Below are 26,604 nucleotides of genomic sequence, written 5' to 3'. Positions count from 1 at the left end.
TATTAACCTGAACAGTTTAATTAAATCCAGACTTACGCACGAGAATAAATAAATATAAATATATATTATAAGAATATATATAAGACACATCTTTCCAGGTGTCATTGTTTAGCACACATTTGCACTAGTCTCTAGTTGGTTGCTTATTGCAACATTAAAGTCTCTATAATAGTCATGGATTGTAAAAAAGTAGCTTTGTTCATCTACGTAATCCGTATCCCCAGCCAAAGGCCACAAGCACCACCTTGTTTTTATACTGTTTTTCCATTGTATTCCTTTAAATCTCTACAGCCTGTCTCCTAAATTAATCTTATATATGAATCTTTGATTTGAATTAGGGTTCGGCCGAGCTCCTCCATTGCTCTAGTTATGGAGCTTCAAGCTGCCGGAGGTTTCAATCCCTACGGTCAGGAGGTTCAACACATGTCTCCCTGCGGGTGGACGAAGCTGGAACTGTTTGATCATAATAATCAGGTCCTTAGTGGCCGATGGAAGTTGCCTGTAAGGGCGTTGCCACTCCGGCCAGGCCTGAGCACAGGACAACTCAACACAGTTCCTCAGGTAGTTAAAGCGCTCCTTACCATGCCTGTTACATGTGTCTATATGAGAGCGGTGTATAATGCTTATTATGGTGGTGTGTCCGCAGGTTGGGAAAGCAGAACTCTATCTTCGTGTTATCAATGCCAGAGACGCTGAAATCCAGTCAATGGCAGAGATAGATCCCAGGAATTCCTTGCGCTACCACTATCCTCCATTGGTGAGTAACAGTCATGTGACAGTAGACGGTCGCACGTGTCAGCTCTGGACACTATGTCTTCACTGAAAATGATATAATGATTGAACTAGTTGATTGTATGAGATGATTATCTCATCTAAATGTATTTTAGTTGGCGGTATGTCAGTATGGTACATTTTTAAAATGCTGGCGGAGATGGCTTAGAACTGACTTTCCTTACTAAGCAAAATGTTACCTTCTGAGGACGCTAAAGGTAGTCATTGAGCTTCAGGCACCAACCGTCGTACATTGTAATTTAGAAATATTGTACCCGGGAGAAATTGTGAAATTATAGGTGCGCATTTCAGGTGAACAAAAAGATTGGCGGAAAAACTGTGGCACTTCGCTAGACTTGCAGCCCTAAGCTCACCAGGATACTACCCAAAAAGCACCCAAATAAGATTTGTCAGAATACAGATGGTGGGTGTGGAAGGAAGATGGCGCTATCTTGAACAACCGTGACAAGTCAAGAAAATATGATAGGAAAAGCGTCTTTTTTTTTTTTTTTAGCTGGATCACTGGGAAAGATCCAGTGTATTTACATATATATATATAAAAAATAAAATTGAAAAACATAGTGTAATAGGTACAAACTGGTTGAAATCAATACTGAAGGATATAAATGTATAAACAATGACAAATACTGCGAACATTCAGTTGGTCCTATAATAACCTTAGAAGGCAAATAATGATTAATATGAAACTTCAATTATCATGTATCATCCATATAAATAAACTCACTATACCTCATTAGGCAAATTGAAGAGAATTCATGAATTAATAAAAGGTAATAAAACTACCATATATGTGGTATTAAACAACATTTCTTAAAACATAAAAATAGCTGGTTAAAACCAGGATTGCAAATTTACCATATAGCAGCACTATGCGCCAGTTGTTATAATGGGGGCTCCGGAATCTCCTATGCCATAACAACTTTGACAGGCTGAATGAGGGTCCCTGCTAGTATCCTCCAATTTGCCGGATGAATAGTTACCCGCGGCTCCTGTCCCCAGGGCACAGGATGAGATGGGTGTTGCAACATAAATTAATCCAAGAAGTCCCAGAATTCAATCACATTTCTCCTGCAGGTAATCTTGAGACCGGACACAACCCCTTTTAAGGGGCCTATCCATTAGCAGATAACTTTGAACGATGAACGATATATCGTTCAGTCGTTCAATTTATCTGTCATGGATAGGCCCTGAACAATGACAGATGCGCACTCCCGCGGCCGACATATTGTGTCTTTCGTCTCTCCAACACGTTGGTCAATTATCGCTGACAGATATTACAAATATCTGTCAGTTTATAAGCGGTAAACGCCGAACTATATTTTTAATGAAAATTAATAGAAACATTAATAAAAATCCACTCCCTGAATGATGTCATGCAATATCGTTCGTCGTTTGCAAAAATCTGTCATGTACATGACAAATATCTGTCACCGCAGCCCCAGGAATTTTCAAGGGTTAAATCTTTTGTCTTTCATCGTAGAGAAAGATCTGCTAATGGATAGGCTCCTTAAGACTACAGACCATGCTTGTGGCCAAATTCTTTCTTTACAAAACATAAGCTGTATCTTATGAGAGCAGAAAAACAATTATTCTTATTATCTGTCTTAATTCTTTGAGCCGCAGTGGTTGAAATCTCTGGAGTAAGCAAAGTAAACTGTAAACTGTTTTCTTATCACCGCACAGATGCCGGGTCCAGCCGTCTCCATCGGTGATAACCCAGCACCATTTTCAGCGCAACAACCCCCCAACTCATTTCACCTCTCCCCTTACACCGATTATGTTGATCCACCTCCAGTCCGAGAGTTACCAAACCAGCAGAATACCACTCAGAGGTGAGACCACGACCTCCAGGCCGACCTATGCAATTCTCAGTGACCAGATTCATTACAGTGTGCAACGTGCATTGGATAAACACAGAAATCTAGATGTAATTATATGGATATTAGAAGTCACCGAGGAGTTGTCACCATATGACAGCACAACGCTGAAGGTTGTGTTCCATACAGGTCACAGGAACCCGAAGTGACTTGTACTATTTCCGTAATACGGCACATTATTCTTTATTGATACACAAGATTCCTTAACGAACACTGAAGAATTAATTTTAAGTGACGACATCAGAACACACTGTTTATACATCTATTATTTAAAGGGGTTTACACACACGCCAGCAGCATCGGTGTATTACAATGAAAAGCATTAATTCATTGCCATTGCTGGATCATATAGAGTGCTTATTGCTATTGTGTTGCATCAGCAAACGCATTCAATGAAAGTTGTACAAATAAGAATTTATTCATGTTTATGTCTCAATGATATAATTTTATTACTGTCATTTTTGAAAATATTCAGAATCAAAATTAAATTTGTTTTAATAAACGAAAATGAGCCAATGTCAGAATGGGTTTCCTTGTGTGTCTCTGGGAGGGAAAAATCAGCTGCTAGTTTGTTAATTAGTGAGTTAAAGGTCTGCTAATAGGAATTAAGCAACGCTTCCCATTGGAAATGCGCAAACTCAGTGCCAGGGATGGTGGATGATGCTATAAAATGCGCTGCTACTACAATCCGGGGAGCTCAGTGCCATGGCCAAACCGGACTATAGAAATGTGTCGATTATTTATGGAGAGTGCTGGTGGAAAAAACGAATATAGATCATGTGCAGGGATAACACAAAACAATCGGGGTAAACGCACTTACAAACGTAACTAGTGACCAGGCTGGGAAGCTCTGCATAAACAATTCACATTTTATTATTTAAACCAATGGGCTTGATTCAGAGTAGTACGCTAATGCCATTGCAGCTGGGATCTCATACGTGGGATTGTAGTGAGACACCTGGCTGCGGCTTTGCAAATCCGAGCATCTGCGTACACAGACGCTGGACCGGTTGCAGATCATTCGATTATCGGAGTTCTGGGTAACCGTACTGCTACGCAGATTGACCGCGGGAACTGAGACACCGGAGGCATTTTTATTGCTTGCGTAATTGTAGATGCAGACTGTGACATTCCCCGAAAGCGGTCGCAACACTGTTGCGTTTTTTTTGCTGCCGCTGACTGTCAATCTGTGAGTAAAAAGTTGCTACAAGCGACTACGGTAAAGTATCACGACTCACAGTGCGACTTAAGCTGGGTACACACTAAACGCCATGTGTTCCCAGCGATGCGACACACGACCCCCCCTGCCGTCGAGCCGACATATTGGATGGTCCGTACACATTGGGCGATCTGGCGCCCAACTGCCCGGTATGCCGGCCCCGCCGCATAGGGCTGCATGGGATCATCAGCCCCATCGCCTGAATGGTCTGACGACCCCACTGGAGCGCGCAATGCACAATATAGTGCATACACACTGGATGATTTTAACGATTTGTCGTTCCGAAGCGTTGGAATCGGCCAAAATCGTTAAAAAAAATCGTCTAGTGTGCTGGGGCCTTTAGACACATGCGCAGTTTACCGATATTCGCTTAACTGCGTAAATATCAGCATTGCATAATCTATGAATCGAGCCCTAAGTCAAACAAATTCTTATTATCCCAAATCCTTCAAAATGCAACTTTTCTCATTTACTGTTCTTGAACCCTCCGTTCTCTGCTATTACCTACATTTTATATAAGCCATTTGGACACTAAGGGGTATATTTACTAAAGATCGATTTAAAATCGATCAGAAACGATGTTGGATTTCTGGGGCATAATCACACATTTACTAACAGACAATTTTTTTATTTGTTTTTTAAGTATTAGTAAATGTGTGATTTAGCTTCAGAAACACAACCTCGATGTTAATTGATTGTGAACAATTTTAAATCGATTAAAAATCGACCTTTGGTAAATATACCCCTAATTGTACCCAAGTGATTTCTGATGTTCTCACAATAAATACAGTAATACAGTGTCCTTATAAGCTTGCTCTGCTCTCCATCTGTCAGTCACTGACCAGGCCTACAGCAGTAGTATGAAGCTGTTGTGAGATCATCAGGGAGGTTCTTCTGGAACAATTAACGGTCCTATCGGCATTTTGTATACATCTATACTACAGAATTTGTATGATGTATCTACAGAAACATGAGGGGGTGGGGTGGAGGGGGGTACAAATTTAATGAACCCCACCAGTAATATATTGGAAGCAATTTAAAATTTGTCAGCAAATGAGAACCACACAGCAGATTTAGGGCCTGATTCAGAGCCGGACGCTATTTGCGCTCGCTCGTTCAGAAAAAGGGGCTGGATATTTAAATAGAGCGCTCGCTCTTTGCGGTCTGTTGACGCCTCTATGTCTGAACGAGCGAACAAAGCTTGCGGTCGTTTTTTGGGAAACTACGCCCCCTGGCCGCTCGCATCCTACGTCATGTCCGCTATTTATTAGATTAATCGAGTACATCGACCAGGGTATGAACTGCTCGCTATTCTTGTGGTTGGTTTTTGCTACCACAATTTTGCGAGCAGTTCTGGCTATTAAATAACCCAGTGACGTGGTCAATGACGCTGCTGTTTTAATTATGCACACCCATAAAACGCCCGTTTTGACCTTTAAGCACGCCTGCGATCGGATCTCCACTCCCCGTTTTCAAGCACCTTCCCCTATTACCACCCACATACCCCTCATCCTGTCACTCAAATTATCAGGCATTCGCTATTTTGCGAGCACATGAATTTCGGCCGCACTGACTGGTTTGCGCATGCGTATTACGATCCGTACGCATGCGCAGTTGGGCAAACATCGCTCGGAGCGAACGAGCGGCCGCTTACGAGTGGCTCTGAATCAGGCCCTTAATCCACTCATTGTTATTTCTAAAAATCTCAGAGCTCTATTAAATCTTTACTTTTTTCAGACTTTAGGATAGTTTTATGCTCAAGCATCATTCTATCCTCCTACTGTAACCATAACCCCCTCCCCTCCTGCTGCAGGAGAAATGTCATTATTGCTGATTATGTATTTAATGGTACAATATGCCCAAAAAAACACCATAATCACTTTACACAGTACAAAGGCCCCTAAAATTAGATTTGATGGAGTACGCTTCATGTTTCAGATCATCCACCCCCAGTATTGCTAGTATTTTAATACAGCTATAAAAAAAATTCTAATACTAATAAAACGGACTATCGTTTGAGTAGATAAATCGCTTTGTCTCTGTGTGTTTCAGAGATAACAGTATGGCGGAGGAAGGCGTCGTAGAAGCAGGGGACAGATTGGGAATTATTATAGACAGAGTAACGGACGCTCCTCCCGGCGATGCGACGTTGCGACTGACCGGATATCACATGAACACCGGTCAGGTAAGTGCAGCAGATGCCCAAAAAATATTTCAGATGCCAATTGTCCAATAATTTACTAATAGATTACACAGTAACTTACTGTGGCAGACATCAAATATTATATTCCTATAAAATTCACAGTATCTTCTTAATAAAAATTATTCACCAAGTTATTTATATTTAAAAAAAAAAAGTGTTTTAAAAAGTATTAACAAATTTTAAAATGCTAATTTTTATTGTTTTCAGCGAGTAGTTTTAAATATGGTAAGGTGACTTGGAAATACTTTAAGTATTTTGATATATTTAAATAAAAACTTTATAGTACACAACATATCATAAAACTCTTTTCACTAAAGTAATACAATTAGTTAATTTTCATTATAATTAAGGACAATTTTGTCTCTTCACAAACACATTCAATAAATATGAAAGTAATTTGACCATGGACACCTTGAAGGATGTTGTTTCTAATCTCACTTTTATGTTTAGGGGAAATTTGTGCAAGAATAACTTTACTGAAAGAGTATTAGATTCAGTAGATGGAATCACCTGCCAACATAGGGAGATAATACAGTAGGGAATGTATACATGCTTGTGATAGACAGGGCCGCCATGACTTTGAGTGGGCCTGGGTGGTGAGTGGGTGCGGCCAATGGAGGGGGAGTGGCCAAATCCTCTTGTATATATTACTATGCATCAATGTGGTTACTCCTCCCCTGTACTCCTGGTCCACTATCGAGGCTTAGCCCCCCGGTAATCTATACCCACTCCCTCTTGGCACCACTTGTAAATCTGAAAAAAAAAAAAATTATGACCAGTCAGGGTGTGAGGTTTTTAAAAATTAGAGGATTAAATGGGTCTTATCTGCCATCAAATTCTAAATATCATTTACGTACATGTCATAAATACATTTGTTTTGTAAAAGAGAAACCTTTAAAACATTTATAATAGCTTTGTGAAATCCACCCAGTGTGGAGGATTTATTTCAGCATTTGATAATCAGTCTTTGTAACTGAGTTTAAGAAGTTTATCAAATCAATGGAGCAATGAGAATTTGTGTGTTCATGAAAATCACAACCCAGGTATTTAAAGTGCATTCCACATGGCCTATAATTAGAGATGTGCGGTTTGGCTTTCCTGAAAAACAAAAGCACCCGAACTTAGGGGTTCCAAGTCGAATCGAGTCTTGACTCGGATCACTTTTGGGTTTCCAAGAACAGAGTCCTAACTCTGGTTTGCTGTAAATTTGGAACTAGGATTTAAAAAAAAAAAAAAAAAATTTGTTTTGGATTGCATGTTTGCAGGTCCAAATGACATGGTTTTAGCTGTATTTATACTTTTTAAAGCAATCCAAAACCGAATCCGAACCAAAACACCAAAAACACGACTGTCTGCGCATGTCTCCATCTATAATATGTGTGAGGAATCAGCCTATTAATTCTCAATAAAAGAATAAAAATCAGTATTCCGGTCTGATACAAATATATAATTTATTCCCAAAGGAGTTGTGATTCTGTTACATATGTAAAGATCTATATTCCCCCAATTTCTTCATGTTATACCTCAATCATAGACCTATTCCAAATTAAAGTGCATTTCTCAGTGTATATGCAACGGTTTCATACCTGTGATTGATGTACAAATCCTACATTTAATATTTATAACTGTAAAGTATACAATGAATGCATATATCCCATATGCATCATTTTTTTCAGGTACATATATAAACTACATTTTCTCAATATAACGTTACACCTGATTTGGTGCAAATGATAAATTTTTGGGTTCCACCAGTCGAATCTGTTAGTTTCATACACTGCGATCAAAGCAAAGCATTATAGCTTATTTATTTTAGTCCGCTTATAGTGTGGTAATATTACAGAGAATGCATTCATTTCAATTATAAATCTATAACCAGTAGCAATGCAGGTTCATTCATAGTTGTAATAAATTGTATCAGTTCAGCTGATAATATTGTAGAATATGGAACAGCGATGTCCATGCACCAAAGCATTAGTTTGTCACTTCTTATAGTTACAGCCATAAATTTGTATTAACGCACAAGAAGATTTAGCACAATAATTACTTGCAGTTAGGGCCTAATTCAGAGCCACTCGCAAGCGGCTCGACGTTTGGGCCCTGCGCATGCGCCGCGTCCGGCGTGCGCGAGCCCCGACGAGCGACTGTGCTTCAGTCGCTGCGGAGCTCGCCACAAGACGGGGTGGCTGTCGATGATGAGTGACAGCTCGCCCCGTTTTGTAGGCGGGTAGGGGGGGTGGCTGCACAAACGCAGCCACCCCCCCTTTGGAACGCCTGGCGTTTGTGGGAGGACCTACTGACATCACTAGTGTATTTGTCAGCCAGTATGTCCAGTAAATGGAATAGAACACTGCTGTTGTTTTATAGTAATAACCCAAATAACAATAGCTAGCTGGTGGATAAACAGTTGCAAATGTCGCTCATCAATACATTAATATCTAACGCGTTTCACCACAGCATGTGGTTTCCTCCCAGGTTTATACATCATCCCAGTGAATTGATAGGCTGCTTCCCAAGTGATGTCACTAGGTTCTAGTGCACTGAATATTGCTTCAGCCCACAGAATGGCTGCCTGTACCCTATGTAAGCCACAGGTCTATTTTCCATGGTTTCTATGTGAGTGGATTTGGATTAACGACTGCTCTGCGGCTCTGCAGGTGATACGCACCCAGGGGAAGGGGATGAGCTGTATTATATCTGCCGTCGGCTCCAGCATCCAGCTTGGCTACTTCATCTTTGGAGAACAAGAGGTATATACTGTAGAAGCTTCATGTATTCATTCCTGCAGAGACAGAAAGTGAGGGGCGAATGATGCAGATTAGAAGCCATATAGAAAGTGGTCTGGTGGGTGAGTTACCCAGGGCTCCTCAAGTAGGATTCGCCATCAACCAGATAAAGTTTGGAGAGAACCATGAAATCACTTTGTAGCAATAAGTAAATTGATGCGCTGATCTATAGATTAGAGGGGAATATTTACAAACTCAGATTTGCACTGTATACACTTAGAACCTCATTCAGAGCCGCTCGCAAAAAACGAGCGCTCACTCTGAATGAGGGCGGCCGCTTTTCTTTTGAAAGGCGGCCTCCTGGCCGCTCGCTAAGCTGTGGGTTAACATCCACAGCTTTAGCGAGTGACTAGCTGATGGTCGCGATCATTGCGACCATCGGGGCTTGCGACAAGACCCTTGCGGTAGGGTCTCGTCTACCGCAAGCCCCAGGTAGCTTCCTGCTCTAACAGAGCAGGAGGCTCCCTACTGACATCACTGGTGATGTCAGTAGGGCCGCCTACAAACGGCAGGCGTTCCTTCAGGAACACCTCCGTTTGTCCGGCCACCCCGCCTACAAAACGGGGCGAGCTGTCGATCAACATCCGCCCCTTTTGTAGCGAACCCCGGAGCGAGTGCATTTGTCACTCGCTCCGGGACTTGTGCACGCGCAGTGAGGGCGCTGCGTGTGCAGAGGCCATCACCATCGACCCAGTTGCGAGCGGGTCTGAATGAGGTCCTTATTGTAAATTTGTTGGCAGTAATAGAACCCCATTATATTTCTGTCTAACTTCATGTCCCAGGTATAGAATGAGGAGCACCACGTTTTCATTTGGAAAACTGGGGCAAATTAATCATATCCACAATTCTCCCAGGAAATAACTAATTTGTTCGTGCCACGCCCATGAGACACCCTTTTATGATATGCCACAACCCTGTTATCAACCAGAAGCGAGCACACTGTATTTCTTACCATACGTGGCAATGATTGTTTCACAGTATGTGTAATGGTAATCACTATAAGATTCCAAGAGAACAGCGCCCCAAATGGACAGGTGTCAGCACTGCATCTCTCAGAAATAGTATAGTGATTTATTTATCATGCACAGATATCTGGGATAGTAAATGTGTTATTTATTCTAATATTAACATGCAAGAGTTGGTAATGCAGAGATTACAGGGAACACTGCCAGAATAATCTGCTCCTATATACTGTCACACTATGGCAGCCATTAGATGTACATGTATTTCAGCTGATGCATAAGGATTCTGGCCTGTGTCCCCCAAACAAGAGCATGTTATTATGTTATATGTATGTGACCGACACAGGATGATCACAGTAATAGCTCAGGAATTACACTCTCAGGCGATATTCCGCAACGTCTCTCCTGAAGAAGATCTGATGCTAATTCTGCGGTTCTACCATTGGCCGGGGGGCAGCACAGCCTGGGCTCCCTGGCAGCAGAGGAAGAGCCTCCAGCCATTACTGGCCAGTGAAGAGTGGGCTGCCGCTTGGACAGTTGTCAGGCTCACTAGACCAGCATCACCAGACCCAGGAGCAGGTAAGACAGCAAGGAGGGTTAGTAACTGGTTCTAGTGCATCCAGTACCTCACTGCATGGAACTATGGACCTCATTCAGGGCCGGATATGCAAATGATGCACACGCATGTTGCGTCCCTAAGGTTGGATCGTTAGCTGGCCGACCAAGGGGTGGATGCGGTCGGATCGCTAAAAATACGCCCACATCTCGTACGCATAGCACGTCATCTCCGGCTACATAAGGATTAATCGCGAGCATCGTATGCCATCGGAACTGGTCGTAGAGCTAAAGGTTGACCTGACCCTCTCTTAAGCTCTACGATCATGTCAGTGTAAAACCTCCCCTGTCACGTGTGCCATGACACTACTTTGTTAATTATGCACTCCCTTAAAACGCCGTTCGCATAATGAGGCACGCCTGCGTTCGGATCTCCACACCCCCGTTTTCAAGCACCTTCCCATGTTACCACCCACAAACGCTGCAATCTGTCACTCAAACTACCGACCTGGCAGTGTTCAAGGAGAGAGAAATTTCTGATCGTAGCCGCTAGTTTGCGCACGCACATTGCGAACTGTACGCATGCGCAGATCAGCGAACATCGGCTGCGTACGACCGTGCGGCCGCTTCGACCGACTCTGAATGAAGTCCTATATGTGTGTGCAAGCTCCTACACAGTGTACTGAGAAAATACGGGATTAATTCACTAAAGGGTGTTACAAATGACTACATTCAAATTCAGAAGTAAATTATTCTCCGTGAATTTGTATTTTAAAATAAAAAAAAAAAGAAAGAGAAGGTGATTTATTACAAGTAACAAGTTTCCATATTGTCTAATGAGATAGTAGGCCCTGATACGTGTACCCGGTACACTGGACATGATAGATGTATTTTACAATCAAGGTAACAATAACAATAATTCTTGTTTAGATAAATAAAACTTTTCCCATTATTTGGCAATTGCCACATTTGTAAATTCAGCTCAGTAATGTTTAACGCTCCCACTTAAAGCTCTAATTGATTCTAAGGGGTAAATTTACCCCTTAGAAGAGGGTTTTTAGAAGTGGAGATGTTGCCCATAGTAACCAATCAGATTCTAGCTATGATAAATGATAAATAGAATATGATTGGTTAATAAACAGAAATACGCTGATGCATAAGGTTTGCTGTGCAAAATGACAACTTATAAAGTTGTCCAATCTATACTATAATTACCTGCTGCTGGCTGGCGGAACTATGGCTGTGAACTCAGACTATGAGCCATATTCAATTAGAGCGGATCCGCGATACTTTTCCGCCTCCCAGACTTTTCGCCTACATCGCGTCTTTTGTAGGCGGAAAAGTATCGCGGCCATGCCCGCTTTACTCCGTATTCAATATGGAGTATGGGGAAAACGTGACCCGGCGAAACTTTAACAGGCGGAAAGTATTGTCCGTTTTGGAGAAATCAGCTGACACCCCCCCAAAAGATGCTCTGACATGGGGGTTAGCTATGGTACCCCCCGATTTGGCTTGCTGAAGGTATTTGGTGTTTTAAAATGGGCTCAATAGCTGTTAAATAGCGTTTTTCTATACCTGCTGCAGAATAGTATTCAGGAGTATTTTTTCCAGAAAATAAGTTATCCCAGCAAATTTGGGGTACTTGAAAATGGGGGTCAGCATATTTAAAAGTTGCTAAAGTTAAGTTGAAAAAATCATGAAAAATCCACCTTCCGCAAGCCCCTGCAATCAAAGAAACACATGGGGCACACTTGGGAACCCCCCCAGAGTCAAGTTCGCTAGATTTTATCTTTCTCCCCCAACAATTTATTTTCGCCCCCAAATTCAAAGTGATTTTTTGGGGTGTCCTTGAGTGTTTTTTTTTTTTTTTTTGACACAGTTTACCTCTGCGGGACTGTCTGAAGGCTGCATGGGGGTTCCCGCAACGTTGCACCCCAAAACCCCGATTCTGCATTTTTTTCCGCCTGGTATTCATAGTCGAAACTTTTTCGCCTATTACATTGCATTGTCTTTCTGCCTAGGCGGAAAGTCTTCCAAATTGAATACAGACTAATAGCCAAACAGGCGAAAATGACATCATCGGCGAAAAGTTTTCGCCAAAAACACGCGAAAACGGCTTTTCGCTTCAGATTGAATACGGGCCTATGTCCTTGTCACAGTCGATGTCCCCCTACGTTGTGGCCTAGATCTAAACTGTTCAGAGTTTGAGTATTCGACATTTGTGTGACCCAATAGCAGCGCAAACTTCGGGAATTCATGACATTCCGCCATCTTGTATGTAATGATAGAACCTGTACTACACCACAGTATGTGCACATACATTGATCTCAGTGATTGCAGTGTAATCCGCAGTATATAAACATCCTTTATCGCATTCATGCAGTTGTTTTATTTCTCTCATCTTACGCTCAGATGTTGCTGATCCTGGAAACCGCCAGCTTGTGTGGGACACAGGGACCCACGACCTCCCCCTATACCACAGCCCAGCTCCTCCAGTGCTAAGTCTATCTGCCATTGTGAGTTTAATATGGAATACGTAAGGTGGACTACTGGGAATGCAGTACATGTAAGAAACTTTGTGCAGGAACAGACCTTATGTTGGAATGTTGTGCAGAACATCTTTTTTTTGTATATTCTGTTTTTATTAGAATATTTAGAAAAAATACAGTTGTTCTAAACATTTCACATCTGATAAACCCGAAAACAGATAATAATTGAATACCCATTTTCTTAAAAAGATCAGGCTTAATGGCACAAATAACACAATCTATATCAGATATATAATATAACAAAGAAGAAAAAACACACAACAAACAAAAATAAATCCTTAAAAGGAAAACAGATAAAAAGACAAACAATAAGAAAAGTAGAAGAACAAGAATAGTAAAGAAGAGAAGGGAAGAGAAGAAAGGAGAAGAGGAGGGACTATCGTGTGCATAAGAGTAATAGTAGTTATTATTCTGAGGATCATAATTTATATGGTAGATGAGGTGGAAGACATAGAATTCCTGTATATATCTGAAGACTTATAATCCAGCCAAGGAAACCAGGTACTGGTAAATTCAGAAGACTTATCTAGTGAGGAATATAAAATATCTTCCATTGACATAAAATAATCAAGCCTACAAAACCAGTCTTTACGTGTAGGGGGAGTTGTAGATCTCCAGAGTACAGGTATCACAGCACGAGCTGCGTTACTAAGATGGCGAAGCAGGGATTTCTTGAACTGAGATATTGGGATTGACGAATGGTTAATTAACCAGAATTCGGGGCCTGTGGGAACGGGAAAGCCTAGAATTTGTTGGGAGATAGAAATAACATCGGAACAAAAATTTGATAGTAAGGGACAATCCCACCAAATATGTCGGAGAGAGCCCACAGCGGTAGAACATCTCCAACAAGTATTGGGAACTGATGTGAACATGGAATGTAATATAACAGGATGACGATACCATCGCATTAAGATCTTATATTGTGTTTCCCTAACGGTGATACAGATAGAGCTAGTGTGGGTTTTAAGAAAGATAGTCTGCCAGTCCAAATCAGAAAGAGCTAGATCTAAATCTTTCTCCCAAGCCTTAGCCCAAGGTGGAATACTAGACACTTGACTGGATAATAATAATTGATAAAGGGCAGATATTGTATGTGAGGGGGATAGTGAGGTGACACATAATTTCTCAAAATTAGTAAGTTCCCTTTTTGCTAAGGTAAGCCTATTATCTCAAGTAAGGAAATGGCGTATTTGCAAAAATTTCCAGAAATCCGACTGAGTAATGTTCCATCTCTCCCGAATCTCTGAGAACTGTTTAATGCCAGAAGCATTTACCAGCTGGCCAACTCTGAAGAGACCCGCTTCGGTCCAGTTGGGAAAATGGGAAGGATCAATACCTGGCGGGAACCTTGGATTAGCCAAAAACGAAATGAGAGGGCCAAAAAGTGAGGAGATGTTAGGGATAAGGCTTAAAGTTTTCCATAGAGAAAGGGTGGGAGAGATAGTTGGGTGAGGAGGGGATATCCTAGGAAGTGACGGCAACCATGGCACTATCTTCGGGTATGAAGCAGCCTTCACTGGCAATCCATTGTTTAATATCTCTGTTTCTAGTCCATTCAAGGATTCTATTTTGGTGGATGGCATGATAATAGTATTTAATGTCTGGGAACTGAAGACCACCCATCTGTTTTGGGCGTGATAGTAAGTCACGTCTGATTCTAGGTCCCTTTCGGGACCAAATAAATTGACGGATCAGTAAAGTAAGTGATCGAAAATAAGACTCCGGCACAGCAATTGGCAACGTCTGGAGAACATAAAGCAGTTTGGGTAGTGTATTCATCTTCACCACATTAATCTTTCCTAACCAAGAAAGCTGCATCAGGTGCCATTGGGAATAATCAGAGCTGATTGAGGAAAGAAAGGGGAGAAAATTTGTTTGGAATAATTGTGACAGATTTCTAGTAAGTTTAATCCCTAAATATGTGATATGGGACGGGTGCCAGGTGAATGGGAAAGAACCTTGGAGACTCGCTATTATAGGGAAGGGAACAGATAAATTAAGGGCACTGGATTTCGAGAAATTAATTTTAAAGTTGGATAATTTCCCAAACTTTTCAAATTCTAACATCAAGTGCGGTAAAGATGTGATCGGTTGAGAAATAATAGCTAGGAGATCGTCAGCAAATAATGCGAGTTTATATTCTATCCCGCCGACTTGAACGCCTGAGATATGAGGGTTGGTTCTAATAGACCTCGCTAGGGCTTCCATGCAAAGCACAAAGATTAGCGGGGATAATGGGCATCCCTGTCGAGTACCGTTACTTATTAAAAAGGGATCTGATAAGGTGCCATTGACCCTCACTCTCGCTGATGGAGACTCATATAGGGCTAAAATCCTCTGTATAGCGAGAGGACCCAATCCCACGTGACCGAGAACAGACCTCATAAATAACCAACTAATCCTGTCAAACGCTTTTTCAGCGTCAGTTGATAGAAGAATGGTAGGCACATTTGTCTGCGACACTAACTGAATCAGGTTAAGAATTTTAGTTGTATTATCACGAGCTTCTCTGCCCCTGACAAACCCTACTTGATCGTTGTGAACCAACTGTGGGAGAAGTGGATGTAATCTATTGGCTATGAGTTTGGCATATGGTTTAAAGTCAACATTAAGGAGTGAAATGGGTCTGTAGCTCAGACACAAGGAGGGATCCTTGCCTGAATTAGGGATTACTGAAATAAATGCTTCTAGAAATTGTCTAGAAAACTGAGAGTCTGCGGAAATTGTGTTAAAGGCATTTAGAAGCATAGGGGCCAGTTTATCTTTAAAAGTTTTATAGTAGGCGATGGTTAGACCATCTGGGCCTGGGCTTTTACCTGAAGGGGAAGAAGATAAGACAGAATCGAGTTCTTTCATTGTGAAGGGAAGCTCCAGGGCGTCTCTATCTGAAGGAGACAAGGTGGGAAAAGTGGCTGTGGAGAGATAGTCTAATATGTCTTGGGAATAAGCAGGTGGTGATAATTTAGAAGAGGAACCCGCCAGATTATACAGAGTCGAATAATATTGTCGAAAACAGGAAGCAATTTTAGATGTCAATGAGTGAGATGCGCCTGAACTACCTTTAATAGTTGAGATAAATCTAGACGCTCGCTGAGTCCTCAAAGCCCGTGCTAAAAGCTTCCCTGGCTTATTACTCCACTGATAAAACCGGCTTTTACATTTCCGTAAAGATAACTTTATGTTGTCAGAAAGTATCCTATTAAGTTCCGCACGAGCCTCTGACAACTTCAAATAAATATCGCCAGATAGAGATGATTTATGTGAAGTCTCAAGTAGGTTGATACGCTGGAGTAGGGCCGAGATCCGTGCAGATTTCTGTTTCTTAATGTAAGAACCGAGTTGAATAAATTTGCCTCTAATTACACATTTATGAGCTTCCCAGATAGTAACCTGTGAAACTTCGGGAGTAACATTAAAGGCCGGATAATCCGAGAGAGCCATGTCAACCTCTGTCTTACAATAGGCATCTTGTAAAAGAGATTCGTTAAGCCGCCAAGACCACTGTCCGAGAGAAAGACAAGGCAGTGTCAATGTCAAAGAAACAGGGGCATGATCCGACCACGTGATGGGACCAATATTGGCATCAGCGCGCATGTGGAGATGTCTGTGACTCAAAAATAAATAATCCAAACGAGAGTATTTCTTGTGGGGGTTGGAATAGAACGAATAGTCACGACCTGTGGGATGCAAAATTCTCCCAAGAGTCGGCCAGCTGGTGATCATGGAAACTCTGTTTAACCTGTCTATATTTAGCTTGTGAGAACCGAGGGGAGTTAGAGAAACATCGAGTATAGGGTCTAAGATCCAGTTAAGGTCTCCCCCTAAAATTATAATACCCTTTAAACGAGAATCGAGCTGGTCCAAAACAGATTTAAGGAAGTTATGTTGTGCCTGATTAGGGGCATATACATTAATAAATGTAAAGTCCTGGTGGAAAAGTTGACAAGTAATTAGAAGTACTCTGCCTGGAATCAGCTTATACATTTTAACATCGAAGATGAGTAATCGTTTTGAAAAAAGAATCGCAACTCCCTTAGATTTCCCCCCAGGACTATTATTAAAGAACACAATAGGATAATGACGGTCAAGGAGGGAAGGAGTACGTACCCCAAATTTAAAATGGGTTTCCTGAATCATAGCCACGTCGACTTTATCTGCCCACAAAGAGCGCAATAGCTTGGATCTTTTTTCAGGGATGTTTAGACCTCGAGCATTAATGGAGGAAACAATAAGCTTGGCAGCTGTAGTCATCAGAGGAGATTTGTAGGGAAGTGTGGTAGTGGTCCCTGGGATAAAGAAAGGGAAAGAAAAAGAAAAGGCAGAAGAACAAGAGAAAAAGAAAAACAAAAGAAAAAAAGATAAAAAACAAAAAAACATAAAAATAAAATGTTATACAACATCAAGAATTCCCGCGTCTGAGACAGTGGAAGATTTATAACAAACCAATATCTCAGTAAATGGTAACATGAATAGCGGGTTGGGGGTCATAGGGGGTCATAGTCAAATGCAGTCCTAATACAAAAATACATTTAAACAGTGACATCTTCGCAATAGAAAAAACAGATGCGGATATTAAATATCTTTAAACTAGAAAATGTTAGTAAGATTTGAATTATAACATGAAAACATGTAGCTACAGTGAGGGTAACCAATCGTCCCAGAAACGTAGAACAAGAAACAAATAGTTGAGACCTTCAAGACCATATTGGCATAGCCAGTGTAATTATAATAGATCAGAAATTTAGATATTACATCATAAATTATTTTCCTAGGTTATGAATATAATAATAAACCTGAACATAATGGAAAACATTAAGCTTCTAACAAAAATACACTATCAAGAAAAAACCTCAAGTGTCCCCCAATTCAGGCGGATGAGGATGATTTTTCAACCGCCTTCTGGAATGCTGAACCGAATGCCAAGAAGAGTGGTTCTCTAAGCGAGGAGGTAGTACTAGTTGGACCAAAGGATCTTTCCATTCAGGCGTTTCAACAGGTGGTAGGCCCAGCATAGAGCAGAATGCTGGAAGATCTGAGGGAGTATGGAGTAAATGTGCTTTATCGGAGAAAGTAACCTGAAGGTGAAACGGAAAGCCCCATCGGTATTTCAACTGCCGCTTGCGGAGTTCGTCTGTTAGCGGTTTTAAGGCTCTGCGAAGCTGAAGTGTATGCCAAGATAAGTCTTGATATATGTGAATAGTATCTCCATTGAAGTCGACACCTTCCAATTGCCTGACTTTGCGCATAATCTCATCCATTTGAGAAAAGTAGTGTAAGCGACAAATTACATCCCTTGGCTTATCAGATAAAAGACCCCAAGGACGTAAGGCCCGATGAGCTCTGTCGAAAACAATTTTATCATGCGGGTCATTGCCGAGAATTTCATTGAAAATCTTAGTCAGGGCGTCGATGAGGTTAGGGGTTTGGACATCTTCGGGGAGGCCTCTAATACGGATATTATTTCTTCTCCCTCTGTTATCTAGATCATCCACCCTGGATTTTAGAGAATGCAATTCAGCGGACTGTGATGAGATGATATCTGTCAACTTAGATAGGGTTGTGTCCGTAGATTCTTGAGTCTCTTCCAATGACGTGAGGCGATCGGAAAGTAGTGACAAGTCCCGCTTGACAGACGCCATTTCCTGCCTGATGGTGGTTTGTAGGTCCTGTTTGGTAGGCAATGTCTTGATGTATGTCAAGATTTCTTTAATCTCGCTGCCCAGTTTGGAAGAAGATTGAAGGGCGGAATCCTCAACTGAGGAAGGGCTTGGCGGGTTGGATGAATTTGAAAGTGAATCTGATGGATTGAGTGCAGGAACTTCTTTGGAGGGGGTTGGGAGAAGGAAGGGTCTCAGGTCCGATTGAGAGGAGTCATTTCGGGGACGAGAGTCTTCCCTCTTTTGAGCAGATTTTTTATCTTTGCCCATGTTCAGAGATAATAAGATAATGTGAAGGCGAAGTGGGCATGCGGAATGTAATACTTAAAAAGACGTCACATAGAGGGACTGCAAATGAGCACAGACCCCCCCGAGGCTGTTGGCTAGGTGTTCATGGTGAAAGCCAATATCACATTTTCAATGAAGCTAGTATCAGAGTCTCGAGTAGTCCGTATAATAATATAGTAGTATATGAGGTATATATAGCAAAAAAAAACACCTCAATATTTTAAACTGAAATAATTGGTATTAGTAAAAGAGGATTTGTAATATGTTTAAAGTGTGGGTAATAACTGTGTACCACAAGGTGGCGCCAAATCTTCAGTCAAGGAGAATTAGAAGTGGGAGACTTGCAGAGTGGCTGTTATTTAACTGCTAGGCGGCAGCAGCAGGGAGCCGGAAGCCGCGACTGAGGGTGGGCGGCGTGATGTGGGAGACCCGGGAGCAGTGGCCTCAGCCAAGCAGCCGGGCGGCAGCAGCAGGGAGCCGGAAGCCGCATCTGAAGGCAGATGGAGGTCGCGGCCAGGTACACCAGTCCGGGGTCACTCTTCTGCATTCAAGGTAAGCCCAGGCAGCGCTGGGGTCTGCGGGAGCTCAAAGGAAACTCTGGGGTACCCGATGCAGTCTAGTTGTTGACCAGGGTGCCGGATCTTCTCATCGGGTTAGGTGGGAAATTTAGTCCAAGGCTGTGAAGGGACAGTCAGGCCGCAGTCCGCAAAAACACATAAGGTATTTCCCGACTCTGCTAAGCCTTATCCCTTTAGCTTCAGATGAGCTTCAAGAGCTGGTGGATAACCCCTCGAGTCCAGGGGGATGTCACCAGCGGGTCAATTTGACTCTTTAACTCAGGAGCCGATGTGACACACGTCTGCTCCCTAGACCAGCCAGGCCACGCCCCCGTGCAGAACATCTTTTGTCCCAGTAACTGGAGGCTGGTAAGCCTGGCTCTATGCCACTTTCTAAATCCTCTGAGAGTTGCAAAACACCTGTTCCAGAACTGTTTTGCTGGGACATGTAGTACATTTTGGACTGAATACAGATTCCCGCCACAGGGACCTCTCTTCAGGACAGCCCCCTACACATATCGTTATGTGACAGACACTGGAAACAGAGCAATGTTCTATATTTATTCAAAACTGTACATAGAATAAAACCTTGGGTTTACCATACATGTAATATATTCCATGTCATGTACGTGATGTGTAATGTTCTCTTGCTTCTCATTTATCCTATTAAACACTTCGCAGTTTTATAATGTCATTTTTCCTTATGTTTAGCATCCGGACAGATTTGGGGAGCTGTTTGAGCCGTACGGAAGCGCCAGAGTTCGTTTTTGTGTATTTAGTTCAACCAGACCTGATTTCCCGTTCCGTCCTGAGTCTCCAAACATAGACAGTGACAGCAAAGTGGCTCCAGAGGTAACTGCTGTACAGTGTGATGATATGAGGGTTGTAACGTAACATTGGTGATAAAACATAAGCCCCAATGCCATCAAAGGAACGGAGATGTTTCACATTGAAATTACATTTACTGTGATGTAATATAAGCACTATTGTTCTCGTTATCAGCAGTATTCTGCAAACGGTGGCTGAAAACGTCCTTACATGGGGTGTGGTCAGTATGTCGACATAGTGCATGTCATCAGTCGGCATGTCGGTACAACGTTCTTCTATTGTTAGAGCCCCAGCCCTACCCTAACGGCAGCCTAACACTAACCCTGTAATGTCAATATTGTTTATGTCGTCATTCTCACTGTCAACATTTTCTCCATGTTGACTCTGAATGTCGGCATAATAACTGCCTACCCTTCCGTGAGATTACTGACAGGAAGTTTGGTGTGTGTAGGAAAATATCTTCCCCCACCCCTTCTTCTCAGGAGCAGATCTTTATCTGAAATATCTTTAGTTATGATAACCTTTTTACACACACCTGTCTGGATGGTCTTGGTCCTAAATTGAAGCCAATTTGTATTATTGACTGCAAGTTCTTTGGGTCATCCGTCTTTCATCTATGAAACGGATCATAATATTGCGTTTCATATACGTTCATTTAATTGTGTCATAATTTCATGTTATTCTTCTTTACAAACTTCGTAAATACATTTTATCAAGAATATATCAGGGCTGTCCACGATATATCATAGCTGTGATCCACCATAGATTTTTTTTTTCCCACAGCTTATATTGTACTACGTAATAATAACCTATAATATATACAGAATCATAATGTAAATAGCATCTGATTTTATCACGTTGTCGACACTTGCAGCCAGGAATAATCTAGAACATTGTTTCCCTTGTATAGGGTGTGTATATCCCACGCTCCCGAAGGAAACCCCTTACAGAGCCTTACTCCTCCTCTAATGACAGTATTACGCTCTTCATCGATGGCGCACGGTTTCTGCCTGATGCAGTCACTGTCACTCGTGTGACCGGGAGAATATTCGACAAAGACTACGACCAGTAAGGAGAATAACTAATATCGGGGGGTTCATTGTTTAATGCTTTTACCTCAACGTGAACTTTATCAAGAGAAATATCTAAGTAAAACTGTCAGTGAAATGAAAGCGCAGATTCATTGTATCTTCGTCTAAAATTACACAAGTGATATTAAATAGCTTTTAAATTATTATTTAAACATTGGCCCTCATTCAGAGCCGTACACTGAGCAGAGCGCACACTCTGAATGAGGGCCGGGCTCCATTTTCATGGAGCGTCCTCCTGGACGCTCGTATAGCTGTGGGTCACCACCCACAGGCTATACGAGCGTGCTTTTTGATGGCCGCGATGGTCGAGACCATCGCGACCATCGAAATTGCGAGCCGGAGCCTGCGGTTGAGGTTTTCAACCGCAAGCTCCGGAGTGATTTTGGCTCTATCAGAGCCAAAATCACTCCCACTGACATCACTAGTGATGTCAGTGGGCCGGCTTCTGACGGGAGGCGTTCCCGTGGGAACGCCCCCGTCAGGGAGGCACGCCCCCGGCACGCCCACCAAAGGGGGCGTGCTGTCATTCAACATTGACAGCACGCCCCCTTTGATCGGACACAACGAGCGAAGGACTTTCCTTCGCTCGTCGCGTCTGGCGCATGCGCACGACGGAGCTCCCTCCGTCGTGCGCATGCTCAGTGCATAACATCGACCCACTTGCGAGCGGACAGCCGTTCGCGAGTGGGTCTGAATCAGGCCCATTGTCTGATTTACAACAGATGAACAAAACAGATGAGCATATATTTTGTGGCTTTAACAATGCTTTTAAACAGCAGCCTTACAAAGTGATTAGTAAAACGTGACTAAACAAACAATAGATTTTGTGAATTCGTCTTTATAAAGATCATATTTATTAATATTTTAAGCATCAGAAAATGACAGAAACAAGTCAGTGTTTTACAATGGCTGATTATATAGAGAAACCAAAATAATGTTTCCACGTATTTTGTCTATTTATTATGCTTTTTACTTGGATGGATTTTATTTACACCTCCGTTCTGCCGCTACTAAAGAGAGTAGTGTCTGAGGTTACCTAACTCTGTCTGTGGAAATGCCTCCACTGAGCAACACCTCGTGCCTCCCACCCAAACTGCCTCAGATTTGGTGGACAAAATCATGTAACGATGACTGAAGTTGCTGGAGATAGAACTGATTGTTGCTGAGACACTGATGCTAATGCATATGATTATCTAAGAGGTTGCTAGAAGTGAGGAGCATGGACAGACACAACAGGAAAGACTGGGTTATGAAGAGGTGATACATAACCTACTGACCCCCTTTGTCATTTAGCCTGAATCATACAGAAACTTCAGCTGGGTACACACTTGGCTGACAGGTCTGTCTTACGACTGGTAAATGCATACACACTTACCAATCGTTCCGCCGAGGTGTCTATGCTGTCCTCACAACTGGGCGGGCATTTGAATTTACCCACCCAGTTGAGATGTCAATCAACGCCGGGTCCCTTCAGTAAGTGTATGGGCAGGCGGTGAATTGCCCATACACAAAGCTAGATGCACCGATATATCTGCACAGCAGATGCGATATGTCTGTGAACTACGTCATTCACAGACATATTGGGGTACACACCCGTCAACGCACTTGAGATATTCTATAGAGACTGGCAGTTACCATTTATGAAGGCCACTGAAGTCTCCTATTTGGTGTTTTGGAACAGGAAAAAAATCTTTCTCTAGACCACTGGCTTGGAGGGTGTGGGTTTTGTAGGACCAACATAAGATAAGTTTAAACGAGCAGTCCCTGCCTTTCTGAAGTCAAGCAGTGGACGGTGGATAGAGTCACCCTGGAGACAGCACAGTCAGTTGATTGATACATACATGGAGAACAGGATGGAGATTTATCAAACCTTCCAAAGAGGACAGATGGAGAAGTTGGCCATAGCAACCAATCAGATTCTACCTATCATTTTATAGAACGTACTTGATAAATGATAGCTAAAGACTGATTGGTTGCTATGTTCTTTAGAAAGATTGATACATTTCCCCTTCGGTCTCCATCACAATGAAAGGACACCTTAATACTTAGGTTTAGGCTGTGGGGAAGGGGGGGTTAGGTTTAGGCACTTAGAGGGGGGATTAGGGTTAGGCATTGGGGGGAAGGTTAGGGTTAGGCACCCCTAAGGAGGGTTAGGGTTAGGGGGGTTAGGTTAGATTAGTTTAGTTTAGTTGATACTTACCTGGGGAACGATCGGAATTTTCAGCCATGTCGGCCTGCCGATGTCGGGATTTGAACCGCCGGACACATGTATTCCATTCAACCATATGTGATAAAGTATAAATAGTGGGGAACCATATGCAACAAGAAGAGAGTGAGGAGTTACATATGTCCTCACCACTCTCTCCTTGTAACGTATGCTCCCCCACCATTCACCCTTTTGCCCCAGGCCCCCCCAGCGATTGTGCCTGCTACAGGTTGCAACTTGCTATGGCGACCGATGGGGGGGAGGGGGTGCTAGTATTCACAGCAGCTTCCACCTCGGCTTGCTACATGTAGGAACGAACTATGGGCCTCATTCAGCAGGGATCGCAAGTCTGCAATCGCTCGCTGCAAACATATGCAAATGAATGCGATCGCAGCACTATACCAAGACGCCCCCCAGCTTATAAAGCCGCCCACTTCCCATTACATACATCTGCAAGTCATCAAAAACATCGGTAACATCGGACCCATACACAGAGTTGTGGTTGAGCTTGTCCTGCCCCAGAACCTGTGAAGCTTCCTGTCGCCATGTAGAGCTCTGTCTGTGTATGCCGTCGCTGGGGCTTAATTATGCTCACCCCTGTAACGGCGTTCACACGCACAGGCACACCTGCGTTCCTTTGACCTCCACCCCCAAATGCCACTTTCCGTCACTCATTTCCTTGTGTCTCTGCGTATATCTGCTGCATTTGCGATCGCAACGGCTGGTTTGCGAACGCGCACTGAGGTGCATGCGCAGAACGCAAACATCGACCGGGTGCGTGCGAACGCAGACCTGTGACCCAAGCTGAATCAGGCACTCTGTGCAGAGCACTAATGGCTCTTACATCATGGAACGGTGTAGTGCAGCATTCTGACCCCTCCTCCACTGGACAAGTGTCATGTCGCGGTTTGTTTTTGTTTCGCCAGAACTGGACCTGACATCTGCACCGGGATAGATTTAGACAGCGACATATTCAATCCCTTCTACAACTACTCCGTACAGATCAATGTCCCCAGCCTACCACCCACCTCCACTCTGCTACTGAAGGTAGGCACAGCGCAGCACCAGGAGCCTCAGCGCGTTTTGTATTTTGGGAACAGTTTGAAATCCTGATTTTAATGGTTTGCGTTACAGTGTTAATTATTTGATATATCAGCCATTTACAGCACATATGAAATGCACACGCTGTACAATTGTGTTGCAGAATGTTCGGAGGCATCCTGTCTGCATTCAGCATATGCTATTGAGGCATCAGGGCATTGAATGAATGCGTTTTGTCTGTGTGTTGAGTAATTCGCACCACCCCTCTCCATGTCTCCTACAATTATGGTTTCCAGATCTTATCAAAAATATATTTATATAATGGTAAAAAAACAACAACCCAGTGACTTTGGCCCCCGATCCCCTCAAGTAACAATGAGAGTGTGGCCCCCTATAACTAATGGGGCATGTACTGTATACCTGGCACCCAGTGTCAGACATGTCACATACATGTAGCATGTGCATGAAATGTGTGACTCATTGGGTAAGTAACCGCCATATAACTGCAGTCTCTGATACATTCTGATGTTTGTTTTTCACCTGTTCAGCTGGTTATTCCACTTTTTGTGGCAACATAAACCTGTAAAAGAAATATATCAATCATTTCATTGGCTGTGGGTTCTGTATTGTGTTTGGCTATTAAGGGCCATATTCAATTAGGCTGCGAAAACCCGTTATTGGCGATAATTTATCGCCGATGACGTTATTTTCGCCTGTTTCACTCATCCCCATATTCAATTGCATGGTAATACATGCCGGAAAAAAGTGCAGAATTGGGGTTTAGGGGTGCAGAATAAAAATAAATAGCCTGCAACCTTTAGAATGTCCTTAATATAGGGCCGCATTCAAATTAGGCTGCGAAAACCCGTTATCAGCGATAATATATCGCCGATTACGTAATTTGCACCTGTTTCACTAGGGGTGCAGAATAAACAAAAATAGCCTGCAGCCTTTAGCATGTCCCCTTAATTTAATCTGTGTCAAAAAAAAATAAAAAAAAAGTCCTTAGGACACCAAAAAAATGTACTTTCATTTTGGGGGCGAAAAAAAAAATGTTGGGGGGACACAATTAAAAACTAGCAAATTAGACTCAGGGGGGGGTCCCCAACTATGCGGCAGGTGTTTTCTTCATTGCGGGTGGTTGCGGCAGGTGCATTTTTAAAGAATTTAAAAAAATTACTTTTGGGACTTTAAAATATGCTTGCACCCATTTTCATGTACCCCAAATTTGATGGGAGTAGTTAATTTAAAAAAAAAAACCTGCTAAATGCTATTCTTCACCACCTATTTAAGTACGCAAAAAAACACCTGCCGACACCGTTTAAAAAGCCCTAATACCTTTAGCTGGCCAATTCGATGGATCCCATAGTGATCCCCCATGTCAGACCAAATTTGGGGGGAGGGGGGGGTGACAGAATGATTTCACGAAAATTGACAGGAGTTTCGCTACTTACCTTTCCACAGGGTCCCGATTCCGCAGATTCCTACTTGAATACGGGGATAAGCGGGCACGCGCCCGATACTTTATCCCCAGAAAAAGTAGCGATGATGGCAAAAAGTCCGTCCTCGGACTTTTCGTCTGTAATTGAATATGCCCCTAAGATTCTACTGAGATTGCAAAATGTTCTTTTAATATTTAAATATATATTTTTTTTAAATGTCTGAAATTATTTGGGCTGTTGTTAATTGGAAGTTGTCATCATTTAAAGGGCAAATAAAGGCACTATTTTACATTATTATATGAAATAATAGAAAATAACAGGAAGGCTTATAGTTATCTATATAAGTCCACCATACTCTCTATCTCTGCAGCAGTAGTTAGAAGAGAGGCTTAATACAGCAGATATAGAGTGACTAACAGCTTTGCAGACTTGATGTGCAGACTGCACTGTGTGGATTGGTTGGTTCATACACAGGGGGTGGGGCCAGTGAGGTCAGAGTAAAAAAAGGTTACTGCATTCTCAGCTCTGTGACCTGTTTCTCATCCCAT

General features: G+C 42.5%; 1 protein-coding gene across 6 annotated transcripts in view; it reads left to right on the top strand.

Moving 5' to 3' along the window:
• The window catches only part of CCDC17 (coiled-coil domain containing 17), an 80,284-nt gene that overhangs the window by 27,461 nt on the left and 26,219 nt on the right, over positions 1-26,604 (top strand). For 4 of the 6 annotated variants that reach the window (XM_088455615.1, XM_088455614.1, XM_088455613.1 and 1 more), the window contains exons 13-22: positions 339-561; positions 647-757; positions 2,476-2,624; positions 5,941-6,073; positions 8,749-8,841; positions 10,223-10,418; positions 12,807-12,910; positions 20,160-20,300; positions 21,187-21,344; positions 24,500-24,620. In XM_088455615.1, coding sequence (XP_088311741.1) covers positions 339-561; positions 647-757; positions 2,476-2,624; positions 5,941-6,073; positions 8,749-8,841; positions 10,223-10,418; positions 12,807-12,910; positions 20,160-20,300; positions 21,187-21,344; positions 24,500-24,620 — 1,429 coding nt within the window. Of the gene's footprint in view, positions 1-338; positions 562-646; positions 758-2,475; positions 3,176-5,940; positions 6,074-8,748; positions 8,842-10,222; positions 10,419-12,806; positions 12,911-20,159; positions 20,301-21,186; positions 21,345-24,499; positions 24,621-26,604 lie in introns of those variants that run through there. The other 2 variants (XM_088455617.1, XM_088455616.1) reach the window with 1 other exon arrangement.

The sequence above is a fragment of the Taudactylus pleione genome, unplaced genomic scaffold (genome assembly GCF_031769625.1).
Source record: "Taudactylus pleione unplaced genomic scaffold, aTauple2 ptg000662l, whole genome shotgun sequence".
NCBI lineage: Eukaryota > Metazoa > Chordata > Amphibia > Anura > Myobatrachidae > Taudactylus > Taudactylus pleione.
The sequence above is the reverse complement of the archived record's forward strand: the minus strand, read 5'-3'. Positions and strand labels throughout refer to the sequence as shown.